This window comes from Eulemur rufifrons, chromosome 8 (assembly GCF_041146395.1).
Source record: "Eulemur rufifrons isolate Redbay chromosome 8, OSU_ERuf_1, whole genome shotgun sequence".
Classification (NCBI taxonomy): Eukaryota; Metazoa; Chordata; class Mammalia; order Primates; family Lemuridae; genus Eulemur; species Eulemur rufifrons.
The window spans coordinates 26,673,480-26,686,268 of NC_090990.1; the positions used below are offsets into that span (position 1 = coordinate 26,673,480).

Consider the following 12,789-nt stretch of genomic DNA (forward strand, 5'->3'; position numbering starts at 1 on the left):
AAGCCAGTCCCCTTCCTGACATAGCAAACAAAATAATCTGGAGCGCCTGGAGGTTCAGGCTCCACAAGGCAAGCCTTTTCCCCCACCCCCGTTCTCACAGAGACAAGATGTTAGCTTGAAAGGAAACAACTGAAAGTGTTGGGTAAACACTTAAGCCCCAGCACCTGGTGGCTTGAATTTGCATCTTCTGTGACCGATCCTCTGCTCTGTAAGCAAATTCTCCTTTACCTGCCTGGCTGATTTCCTGATCTAAACAAATTCTGTCCTAGAGGCCACTAACCTCTCACTGCTAGCCCAAAGCCAGACCATTTTCTCAGCCGCAGGGGAGGATAGAGCAGGGTTCAAGGGCAGGAGAGAGCACATATAACAGACTTCACTTGGTTCTAGCTGTGGGTGGCAGAGAGAAGAAAGATGATCCTCTACAAGCTGCTGACATTGCCAACTTGTAAGAGATTCTGCATCACAGTCACAATCCACCCTGTGCAGCCCTGCCCATGGCTAGGCGGGCATAGGGGCCCTGCTGTGGTTAATATTCAAGTCCAGAAACCGTAAACAGAAAAGCATACACCATGGTTGGCTGGCAGCCCGGGGGCACTGCAGCTTCATGCCAACAGCTTTGAGAGGGCACAGAAACTGTGGAGTGTGAGTCCAAAGGGTAGAAAGTCAACTGGAGTAGGTAGGTAAGTGCCTGGCCAACACCCTCACTCCAGGAGCCTGGGGTGTTTCCTACCTGGACAGGCCCTGGCAACTTCCTGGAGGAAGATCCTGGTGTGCGAACCAAAGGGTAGCTGGAATACGAGGCTGAGCTCCACTGTGTCCAGCTGGACAGTCACATCTGAGCCTGCACAAAGGAAACAGGAAATGAGCCCTTGGCTGCCAGGAGCTAAGTGCTTGATGCATTTTAAAGCTGGAGTCCCTAGAATGGAGAATCAGCAGCCCAGGCTCCCAAAGCCACTTCAGCCCTTAAGCACTCACTTGGGGATGCTGCTGGGACAATAAGGGAATCCTCTGTACCAAATTAACATCATCCCCACTTTATAGAGGAGGTAGACCAAGGCTTTGAAAAGTCAATAAGCCTCACCACCACAGTAGTAGATGGAACTGGGAGAGAACAGGTTCTCTAGACTTGTAGTCTGTTCCTCTCCCACGGGGACGAAAAGCACATAGAGGCAGCAAGAGGGGCTGTCCATCAGTCAGTCCACCTGACCATGCCAGGCACCATGCTAGACACTGGGAACACCACAGTGAAGAGGACAGATGTGGCCTGTCTTCAGGGAGCTAGACTGTGGAAGGCACCCTATACATGGCATGTACCCAGTACCGGGCACATAGTGAGTGCTCAGAAACATGTGCTGAGGCCAGGTGAGGTGGTTCATGCCTATGATCCCAGTGCTTTGGGAGGCCAAGGCACTTGAGCCCAAGAGTTCAAGGCTGCAATGAGCTACGATTGCACCACTGCACTCCAGCCTGGAGACAGATCGAGACCCAGTCACACACACACACACATACACACAAAATTAAAATACCAACCATGCCAAACTAATGAATGAACAGAAGCAACCTAGCAGAGTGATTAAGAGCGTAGGTTCTAGAGTCTGGATTCTAAATTCGAATCCTGGTTCCACCCCTTAGTAAATCATTTAATTTCTCTGGGCCTGTTACCTTGTCCATAAAATGGGGATGAAAATAATGATAACTTCATAGAATTGTTGTGAGAAAAGCCTGATATGATGTGTGTAAAGCTTTTAGCATAGCCGGACCCCGTGGCTCACATCTGTGATCCTAGCACTCTGGGAGGCTGAGGCGGGAGGATCACTTGAGCCAAGGAGTTTGAGACCAGCCTGAGCAAGAGTGAGACCTCGTCTCTACTAAAAATAGAAAAAAAAATTAGTCAGGCGTGGTGGCATGTGCCTGTAGTCCCAGCTACTCGGGAGGCTGAGGCAGGAGGATCACTTGAGCCCAGGAGTTTGAGGGTACAGTGAGCTACCATGACGCCACTACACTCTACCCAGGGTGACAGAGTAAGACTCTGTCTCAAAAAAAAAAAAAAAAAAAAAGCTTTTAGCATAGTGCCTGGTACAAGATAATCAGTGGAGAAATATTTGCATCTATTATTATTATTACTGTCTAGCAAAGCAGACAGACATTAAATACATCAATATGAATAATTAAATCACTATGAGTGACAGAGGGCTGGCAAGAATGAGAAAAAGGCATGTGTATCAGTGAGATACAGACAACTTCAGGGGTTTAACAAAGGCTTCCTGGAAAGAGAAGTGCGCGAACGGAAGCTCTGACGGCTGAGTAGGAGTTGGCTAAGTGAAGAGGTGTGAGGCTTTCGGGAAGAGCAAACAGCATGTGCGAGGGCTCCGCGGTGAGAACTGTGAAACAGCAGCAAGGAAGACAGTGACGGGGATGAGCCCACAGAGGTGGGCAGGGGCTGATCCCTCAGGGTCCTACTTGCCACAGGAAGGATATCAGGGGTGCTCTTACTTCACACCATTCCTCTCGCTGAAGATCCTGTACCCCCCTGGCCCAAGCAGGACCCAGACAGAGAGGACCACTCACCAAGGATGTAGAGTTCACCATCTGGGAACACTATGGAGAGGAAACAAGAATGCCCTTAGCAGTTGAGCACCCCAGCCCCAGCACCATCCTTATTCCCACTAGCCCCCCACCAAAAGGCAGGGATGACCTGGGGGGCCCAGAGAAGAGGGATTCATTCCACCCAGCCCCCTGTGGCACCTTCTTTCAGCGTAAAATCCTGCGAGATTGGCACTATCTGGTCCAAAGAGACATCATCCCCGGTAATGGCCATCCTCCGGTGCGTATACAGGAAAAGACTAAGGGCAGGAAGCAGAGGTGAGGACAGGGCCCACTGCCCCCGCTCAGGCCCATCTTGGAGGCCCTGGGTGCTTGCATTCCCCCCTTGGCTCCCAGCACTGTGCTGGTGGTGCCCTGGCTGTGCACACTGCTTGTACGTGGAGCCCATCGGAGCCTCCAGTTTTATGGGTGAGGTCATCAAAAATGACCTTATTGGGGGAGCTCCTGGCTTCGTTAGTGAAATACACATTTGATCTATCCATGGTGCATTCTAGCACTGCATGTGACAGGAACAGTGTAACCTTAGCCACCCCTTTTCTCTCCTTTTTTTTTTTTTTTTTTTTTTGAGACAGAGTCTCACTCTGTTGCCCAGGCTAGAGTGAGTGCCGTGGCGTCAGCCTAGCTCACAGCAACCTCAAACTCCTGAGCTCAAGCGATCCTCCTGTCTCAGCCTCCCAAGTAGCTGGGACTACAGGCATGCACCACCATGCCCGGCTAATTTTTTCTATATATATTTAGCTGTCCAGATCATTTCTTTCTATTTTTAGTAGAGATGGGGTCTCGCTCTTGCTCAGGCTGGTCTCGAACTCCTGAGCTCAAACGATCCGCCCACCTCGGCCTCCCAGAGTGCTAGGATTACAGGCGTGAGCCACCACGCCCGGCCCCTTTTCTCTCCTTGAACCTCAGTTTCCACATTTATAAAACTAGGGTTGTGGATTAAAAAAATCTCTAAGGCCTCTTCCCTGCCAGCTCTGAGACCCTGAGCTTCACTACCAGCGATGAGACCTTTGGCAAGTATTATTAATCTTTCTGTCTGCTTCTACGCAATATGCAGGAATTATTAGGCAACATTTATCGAGAACTTTCTATATGCCTCATGATGTTTTAAACATTTTATACATCCTGACTCACTTTAATCTTTAATCTGAACAAATGGATGCGGAGGAGTAAAACAACTTGCTCAAGATCAAGTGACTTGTTAGCAACAAGGCAGACTGACCACAAGGCTCAAGATCTGGACTAGTGTGTGAAACTCTCTTCTCAAGAAGCCTCCTCCTCAAATCCTGAGGATTACATGAGTGAATACATGTGACAGGCTTAGAATATAGTGTTGAAAAAATATTAACTATCATTGTGATGATTATTCTAGAAGACTCAGACCCTGCCCTGGAAGGATGGTTGAAGTCCAGCGGGAGGGCACAGTGAAGAGTAATCCCTGTGGCCCAGACAGGCAGGGGCCGAGCCCCTCACTCACGCGTGTTCCTGGCCACCGTGCTCCAGGCGGTGGCGCACAAGCCCCAGGAGGCGGCTCTGCCGGCTGTCTCCCTCACACAGCACACCTTGCACCGCCTGCTGCTCAGAGTCAAGGGAAAATGAATGGGAGCCAGGCCTCTCCCAACCCACCCTCCCTGCTCCCCGCACCCCTGCACCCCCCATTCACTGTGTGACCTTGGGCAAGTCGCTTCACTTCTCTGAGCCTTCCTCATCTATGAAAGGGGGATAAGAATCCCCAACTTCGTAGGGTGGATGGGAAGCCCAGGCCTCAGTAAGTATGATACTTAGTAAATGCTGGTTTCCTTCTCCCAGGAGAGCTCAGAGAGAGGAAGGAGAGAGGATGGACATCGCGACAACTTCTGCTCCACTTGCCAAGGCCAGGGCTGGCGTGGGGCTGGGAGCTCAGTGCAGGGAAGGATATGATGATGCAGTATTCCCCCTCAGCCAGGGTCTCCTGGATCGCCACAGACTGGTCCATGCTGGCCCCTGCAGACACACACCCTGGGGCAGGGCAGATGGGAGCCCCCTTTGGTCAACAAGTTACCATGAGGTGATGGAGCTGCCTTAGAGTGCTGGGGGGCAGGAAGGAGGGGCCTTGGTGGAGGTGGAAGCTGGCGGGGAGGCCTGGTCCTCCTCTTATTTCTCCTCCCTAGAATAGGCCTTCTAGAGTTTCCAGGGACAGGGGCCCAGTCCCCTTGCCCCTGGTGGATGTACACTCTGTCTGACTGCCCTTTGCCTGGGAGGGCATCCAGTTGTTCTCGAGTGGGGTCCAGTCTACTAGTTGGAAGTGTGGTACCTGGTTCCGTGATTGGAAAAGGGGACCCGGTCCCTCTGCTCCTGCGACAGGGCAGAGCCCTTTGGCAGGGAGGGGAGCAGTATTTGTCCTGCGGACACCTCTCTGGGGGGTGTCAGTGGTGTGTCTGTGTGGAGAGAGGGGAACATCCCCTTACTCTCAGGAAGGGCGCGTCCCATCCTGGAGAAGGAACCCCGGCCTGTTTCACTTTCCTGGGAGACAGGAAAAGCATCCCGTTGCTCCTTGCCCCTCACCCTGCCTAGCAGGCCCGTTGCATCAGCCGCAGGCGGGGGTGGGGGGTGGGGGTGGTATCCGGTCTGATGGAGGCAGGACAGGGGTCCCAGCCCTCAGCTTGCCCACTTCCTCCTGCCCAGCCCTGGCTTTCCCGCTCTGTACCCGCTCCCAGCCCCTGGCCAATGCTGCCTACCTCCTGAGCTGTCACTGCTCGCTGGGCGCGCGGGACACTGTGGCCGGGACAGGTCAGTGACTACGTTTCCCAGCAGCCCCTGCGTCAAGACGGTCAGCCAGCCTGCAAGTCCCAGCATGCCTGAGCTGATCATGGGGGAGCCTCCTCGCCCCCATTAACCCCTTAGGTCCTGGGGTACGCTGGGCTCCCTATTCTGGAGAGGTTTTCTAATGAGTGCCCTAATCCTCATCCCTGGCCCTCTGAGTCATGGGGCCAGAGCTGCCTGTCCAGAGCCCGGAAGGAAGATGGTCACGTTTACCTTAAGAGAAGAAAATAATGCATTTTTATTTTCTCCTTAATTCTGTTCTCAGCTATTCTCACTCTAAGAGGGACAGCTCTGACCTGTACTGAAAGTCTTCCCTCCCAAATAACTACCCTAACCTAGCTTAATGGAGGGAGAACAAGACTATGAAGAACAACTACCCCCATTTTCCAGGTGGAGAAACAGAGGCTCAGAGAGGGTGAACAATTTGACAAAGGTCCTACAGCTAGCAAGTGGCAAGACTGGGGCTCGGCTGGAAGTCTGACTCCAACTCCTGGGCCATTTACACTGCCACACTGCCCTGCGTCCTTCCTCAGCCCACCCAGCCCTGCCTGACACATGGGGCTGTGTGAGGGTCCTGGATGTGAACACACTTTCATGTGCGGCACTGCGATGACTGTCACCAGGCTAAGGCGTTTATTCTCTGGGTAGGACAGAGAATGTGAGAGGGACCCCTCGGCTCTTAAGACAGCCTGAGAGTGGACTTTGTGGTTCTCAAGCCTCTTCCCTGATTCACCTGGCCACATGCCCTTGACCAAGACCCTTCTCCCTTTGGGCCTCAATTTCCCCATCTAAGATGAGGCGGTTGCTCCAGGCGGCAAAAGGGCCAGCTCAGAAAAGGGATTCTAGGATGGTTCTCTCCCAGCCTGCTGGCCATTTCGCGGAGCTGTGAGCTCCCTGCGGACAGGGCTGTGCCTTTTCCTCATGGTCCCGGCAGTTTCTGGCACACAGTTGGCGCTCAGAACACATTTATTGAGTTAGTGAATTACTTAATGAATTATTTTAATGAAAACACCTTCTCTCAAGCTTTGTCCCCAACTGAAGGAAAGGGCCAGTGCTGGAGAAGGGGTGACTGCTGTGACCTCCGACCAGTCTCCCCTCCTCTTTCCCTAAGCGTGGTAACCAACCCACTGACCAGTTACCATCCTAATGACCAGTTCCACTTTGCATATGGAAACCCTTCCCAGAAACAGACATCGCCTTCTTCCCAATCTTCTTGTCCTGGGAACATCCACAGCACTAAGAGAGCTCAAGTTTGTTTGAATTTGGTTTCAAAGTCGTGTGGAGGATGAGATTCAGAGCCTTAGAGATGGAGGGGGCAGAGGCCACTGCAGGAAAGCAGGGGACCCCAACTCCAGGCCTGCTCATAGTGTCAAAGGCTAGGGGGAGGAGGGTCTGGGGAAAGTGGATGGGACTGGGTACTTTTTACAGATGAAGAAACTGTCCCTGTCCCTGCAGGATTTTGGGGTCCTCCCGCTGGGATGGAGGGTCAAGCAAGAGGTTTTCTACTTTTCCAGACAAACCCCACCCTCTCCCTGGGATTGGGGCTAAGGGCCTGCCCCCCAGGAGGGTCCATGTCCAGTCCTAGGCCCTAAGAGGGGAGAAATGAGGCTCCTCAAGTCCAGTGCTGTGGACTTTTACTAAAGATACAAGAACAGGAATCAGAGCCGGGTGTGGGCCTAGGGGCTGGCAGGGCCTACTGGGTCTTCTTGGCCACTGCTCCCTGATTCTGCTGGGCCCAGCTAAGGCGGCAGGAACAGGAGCAGGGCAGAGTGGAGAAGCAGCAGCGTGGCCGCACCCGGGGCCCAGTGCAGGGGGCTCCTGATGGCCCCGGGGCTACCTGGCTGAAGTGAAGGCTCCCATCCAGCTAGAGGCAGCTGCCTGAGTTCGAGGCTTGACAGAGCTCCTAGTAGCAGGGTGAGCCACAGCCCCATGACACCGGGGGGGTCCCTGCCTCACAGGCCTGGCTGCGGCCCTCGGTGTAGCCTGAGCTGGACCATTTCAGCTGCAAGAGATGGGACCATTCATCAACCCTCTGCCCCTCTACCGCACTCACAGAAGCAGAAAGTGTTAAGTGGGTCATGGGCTGAGCTGAACCTCTGTGGACCCAAACCTCCTTCCCCTCAAGGTCAGTCAGTCCCCAGTGAACATGCAGAGTGGTCTGAAGCAAGGAGGCACATCATGGAAGCTTGGAAAATTCCAGCTGCTGCCCTGGGATTTTGGCATCATGCAGAGCTGAGAGGGTCAAGCTTGTTAGACTCCAGACCACTTGGCTCCTAGCACCCACCCCCCAAGCAGGAGGAGAAAGGCCTATGGCACCCCAATCCTGGGAGCAGAGCTCACCTTACAGAAGTCCAACCCCTCAGGAAACATGGCCACGGCCTTCTGCCCTTTGAAGCAGTTGCCACCTTGGCAGAAGTTGGCAGATTTTCTCTTGGAAGAGAAAGCAGGAGGAGGTTTGCAGAGTGGGAGCTCTGTGCAGACTGAACAGGGGGAGAGTGCTAGACAGAGGCGAGGCTGGAGCCCCACTGTGCCCATGCCACTGGCCCCAGACAGCACATGCTGTCCATTCCGGCCTCCACTTCCCAGAGCAGGCAGGTGTGAACGAGACACTCACACTTCTCCTGCTGGCAAGGTGGCGGTCACCAGGGGTAGAATGGGAAGGAGCTTGTTCTCTGGGACGGTCAGGTGGCCTAGGCCTGGGAACAGAGCAGAGCTGCCTGAGAAAGTGCTGTGACACCTCTGCAGAGCCCCAACCCCCACCCTGCCTCATGGGAGGGCATCTTGTGTGGGGGCAGCTCACAACCTGACACCTTCCCTTGCGCCACGTGGGACAAGCACAGGCGCTAGCTCGAGGTCTCCTTGGAGCTTGGTGGGGAGGGGAGCACTGGATGGGCTGGGCTGGGCAAAGGTGGGGACATTGTGGGTGGAATCTGGGAGGGGGTGGGGGACCAAAAGTAAAAAGCTCAGACCTGGGGAATAGATGAAGACGGAAGACCTCAAAGGTAGGTCAGTCAGATGAGGTTTAGAGGTTGGGTTGTGTTCATAGACGTTGGGGGGCTGGTGAAAACCAAGCTGAGATTTGAGGGCCTATCAAAGGGTGGGCTCAGAGTTGGGGGTTAGTGGGCAGGAGGGCTCTAAGCTTATGGGTCAGTGGGAATGGGAGTCGGAGCTGGGTGCAAGGAGCTGGGGCTCGGAGCAGCAGGTTGGAGGGACACGGTTCAGCTTCCAGGGCCACTTACTGAGCGCCAGGCAGAGTGGCCTCCACTGCAGCACTGCAGCCTGCAGGGGCCTAGGCTGGGGGCAGAGTTGTTGGATGGCAGACAGGGGCTGGGACTGGTTTCATTTCACCCCAACAACTGAGCCTGCACCAGGCCACGTAGTAGGAAGTGTTGAGTGGAATCAGCTGGGTGGAGAGTCAGGTGCGTCCAGGATGGGGGAACAGCCAGCTCTGGGTTGCATCTCCACTCTGCCCAGCAGTATCTCTTCCTCGCTGTTCCTGAGTGTCAGCCCTCTCCGGTGGACCATGCACCCTCCTTCCCCCATCGTAGCCCCAGCCCCGCACCTCGCAGTGGTGCTCCCCGGGCCGCACTCTGCTGCCCGGTGGGAGAACATTGCCTCCTGGTAGCACGCCTCTCCACGGCAGTGGAAGCTGTGGCATATCTGTGGTTGGGTCGAATGCCTTGGCCCCCTGCCCATGAGCTGGAGGCATTAGGAAGGCTCTCCCCTCCTTCAGTGCTGCTTACCTGGACAGAAGCAGGGGTCGGCTGACTTCCTGGCAGGTTCTGGGCTGCCAGTAAGACCAGCAGGGGGACTGGTAGGAGTAAAAGGAGAGAGGGAGCCACTGCAGGGAGTGACCAGCTCAAATGTTGCAAATCAAGGAAAGGTCATACAGTGTTAAGGTCAGGAGGTCAGGGAAAAGTAGGGGCAGTCCTCGGGTATAGCAATAGTCATGGGATAGGATTGGTCACAGGGTCCAGGAAAGGTCAGGGTCTCTAAGCTGAGGACAGCTGCCCTTGAGCGAAGCAGCTCTATGGCCACCCCTGGCCACAGACGTCTTCAGTTGAGGCGCTGCAGGAGCTGGTGAGGGTGAAGGACCAGTCCTAGGCAGTCCACGTGAGGGCTGCAAACACGACTGCCATTATCCCACTATGAATAAACTGAGGCTGGGGAGCAGGGGAGGTCAACCAAGAGGGAATAAGGGGTCCCAAGAGCTCAGCTTTTGCTTCCTGCAAGTCACACTTTTAGAATGACATCAAGGCAGGCACAAAGGGGCCTGTGTCCTAGTAACAGCCCCTCTGAGAATGATGTTGTTGGCATGGCAACAGCAGCATCCTAGGCCCAGGAGGGTTGCTGGGTGGTAGAGCTGGAGCAGGTGCAGTGACAGGAAATAGATATCTGGTGCATCTGGTGTGGCCTCATTTGCCTTTGATGTCAGGTGCCTGGGGGTGGGGAGTTGAGGGGGGTGATGGGCTTCCTCAGAGGCCCGGGCAGGGAAACCCTGGGCCACACAGAGGATCAGAAGTTCGGGCTCAGCCCGGCGCAGTGGCTCACGCCTGTAATCCTAGCACTCTGGGAGGCCGAGGCGGGTGGATCACTCGAGGTCAGGAGTTCGAGACCAGCCTGAGCAAGAGCGAGACCCCGTCTCTACTAAAAATAGAAAGAAATTATCTGGCCAACTAAAAATATATATAGAAAAAATTAGCTGAGCATGGTGGCACATGCCTATAGTCCCAGCTACTTGGGAGGCTGAGGCAGTAGGATCGCTTAAGCCCAGCAGTTTGAGATTGCTGTGAGCTAGGCTGACGCCACGGCACTCACTCTAGCCCGGGCAACAGAGTGAGACGCTGTCTCAAAAAAAAAAAAAAAAAAAAAGAAGTTAGGGCTCACCTTGTCTGAAAGTTCTTCAGGATTCAGACCCCACCCTGTCCCTAAGTGAGAGCTATACCAAAGGCAGGAGGTAGCTTTGACTCTGGATCCTGGATCCCAGGCTCTGCCTCCCCCAGTATTGATGGATCAGCCCTGGAAGGGTCTACTAAGCCTGGGATTAGGTTTTCCCATTCAAGGTAGAAAACTGCTAGAGATGAGTGAGTTGGGGGTGTTACTCCCATCTTCCCACCCTATGGTTCCCAGAGCTAATGGGGCATCTATGGCCCTGCCCTCATGACTATAATCCTGCATCAGCACTCAGGTCTGTGCTGCCAAGCTGCTATGATAGAGGAGAGCCTGCAGTGAGGACCCCCTCTGGACTGGAGTCAGCCTCTCTGTTGTTCCTTCCTCTCCAACACTACACTCAAGAAACACTTCTCACCCAGCCAGCACCTCTACAAGGGGACCTCAGTCTCTAAAGGCTACTAGGTCAAGGGCCGAAAGGTTCTACCCAGGTCCCTGTAGCCTTGTGAAAAGAAGAGCCCAGGCCTCCTACACAAGCCCCTTTCCTCCTCCTTGGTTTGGGTAGATGAGGCTGGAGGGGCAGGCTCAGGAATATGACAGGGTGGGCCGACAGACATTGGGCAGAATCAGAAGGCTGCTGAAGTCTAGGTGGTTACCCCCTAGGCTGTATTAATTCAAGCTTCTTGCCCATACACTTTAGTCTGTGTCCCCCTCCAAGGCTAGCGAGAATATTCCCAGTATTCCCTGTGCCCACCCCATCCCAGCTGTAGACCTACCTGCTCACCTGAAGGTGCAGCGGCAGCGAGTGTGTATGCACAAGTCAGCGAAGCTTCAGGTGCAGTCCCTGGAAGCTGGCAGTTGCCTGTCCTCCCCTCCAGTCATTTGTCAGCCCTGGGAGTTCCCTCTGACATTGCTGCCACTGGGCATACACAGGTACCACAGGCAAAAGAAGAAAGCACAGCTGATGTCCAGACAGTAGTCAGAGGAAGAACACAAAGCCAGCTAGCAGCTTGGGAAGATCAAAAGACCCCCATCCCAACATCCCACCGGGAGGTGCCTTATTTGTCTGGATCAGAAACATGGCAGGTGGAGGGGACTCTCAGAACGGGAGGGGAGACCAGTGTCCTCCAAGAGCCCACCTGAAATGGGAGGACTCTTCTGGCTGATGGTGGAAAGGGTCACAGGCTCCCACCCTGAGAACGTTGAGGTGAGGCTGACAGTATGACCTAAAGGATGAGGGGAGAGGTAGCTGTCGTCCCAAGGATTTAAAAAAAAAAAAATGCAGAGGAGGAAAATCTCAGAACTGTTCCCCAACACATTGGTTACCTTTAGGGTGTTCCCTTTGCAAAGCCTTCCAGCACAAGCTGACCCCAGAAAGGAGAACAGAAAGGGATAACTGTTTGAGGCCACACAGATTCATTCACTCTCTTCTGAGAGGTGAGGAGTGAGGAGAGTCCTGCATCTGGGAGGGCTCCTCAGCCTCTGCGTTCAGCAGCACCAGTCTGGGGGCCGACCCGGGAACAACTCCCCAAATGCTTCCTGCAGTTTTCCTCCTTGCAGAGCTAACTGCATCGACTGTTCTCAGCAGTAAGCGCCCTGGCAGAGGTTCAGACTCCATATCTAAAAGAGAGATTCTTGTAAGACTCGGGAACCAAGAGTGGACTTCTGGAAATTCATGAACCCCTGAAACCGTGTGCAAAAATGTACGCAGGCTGGGCGCAGTGACTCGCAGCTTTAATCTTGGCACTTTTGTAGGCCAAGGCAGTAGGATTGCTTGAGGCCAGGAGTTTGAGACCAGCCTGAGATAGATCCCTATCTCTACAAAAATAAAAAAAAAAATGAGCCAGGTATGGTGGCACGTGCCTGTAGTCCCAGCTACTCGGGAGGCTGAGGCAGGAAGATCACTTGAGTCCAGGAGTTCAAGGTTGCAGTGAGCTATGATGACACCACTGCACTCTAGCCTGGGTGACAGAGCGAGACCCTATCTCTAAAAAGAAAAAAATGGTATGTGCATGAACATTTTTCTAGGGAGAAAGTCCACAATTACCTTTGTATTTCCAAAGGAATCCATGTTTCTAAAAAGATTAAGAACTACTGATCTAAACCAAGAGAAAGGAACCTTGTACTCCTTCCCCAGCCTGGTCAGGAGACTGAGCTGAAACCCTGTTCTTCGTATAAACCCCACGAAGTCCAGAACCACTTCTGATGTGGGTTTGCCTGTGCCCCTTGGAGGGGGATGGAGTTGGCCACAAGGCTGTTCGGGCCTGCCCATGAAGGCTGCTAGGCCTCCTTACCTCTGGCTTCTGCTCCCACCATCTCACTGCCAATTAATTCTCAAGGTTTGGGAATCCAGCTGTGCCTGGCACATAGAAGGCAATTTGAATGAATGAGCGTAACAAATGAACAAGCTTTGCTGTGACAGGTAAGCCCCAGGCTCCCTCCAAGGCTGTTGTGGCACACAGTACACAGGATGACTGCAGTTATCTGGGCAAGGGT

General features: G+C 53.8%; 1 protein-coding gene across 5 annotated transcripts in view; it reads right to left on the minus strand.

Annotated features, from left to right (window-relative positions):
* Positions 1-5,365, minus strand: part of INPP5B (inositol polyphosphate-5-phosphatase B) — a 50,072-nt gene extending 44,707 nt beyond the window's left edge. For 3 of the 5 annotated variants that reach the window (XM_069479771.1, XM_069479772.1, XM_069479770.1), the window contains exons 1-4: positions 4,079-4,134; positions 2,746-2,843; positions 2,569-2,598; positions 731-841 (exon numbers count right to left, since the gene is read on the minus strand). In XM_069479771.1, coding sequence (XP_069335872.1) covers positions 731-841; positions 2,569-2,598; positions 2,746-2,818 — 214 coding nt within the window. In that variant the 5' untranslated portion in view covers positions 2,819-2,843; positions 4,079-4,134. Of the gene's footprint in view, positions 1-730; positions 842-2,568; positions 2,599-2,745; positions 2,844-4,078; positions 4,174-4,507; positions 4,600-5,318 lie in introns of those variants that run through there. The other 2 variants (XM_069479769.1, XM_069479775.1) reach the window with 2 other exon arrangements.
* Positions 5,366-12,789: the final 7,424 nt, after the last annotated feature.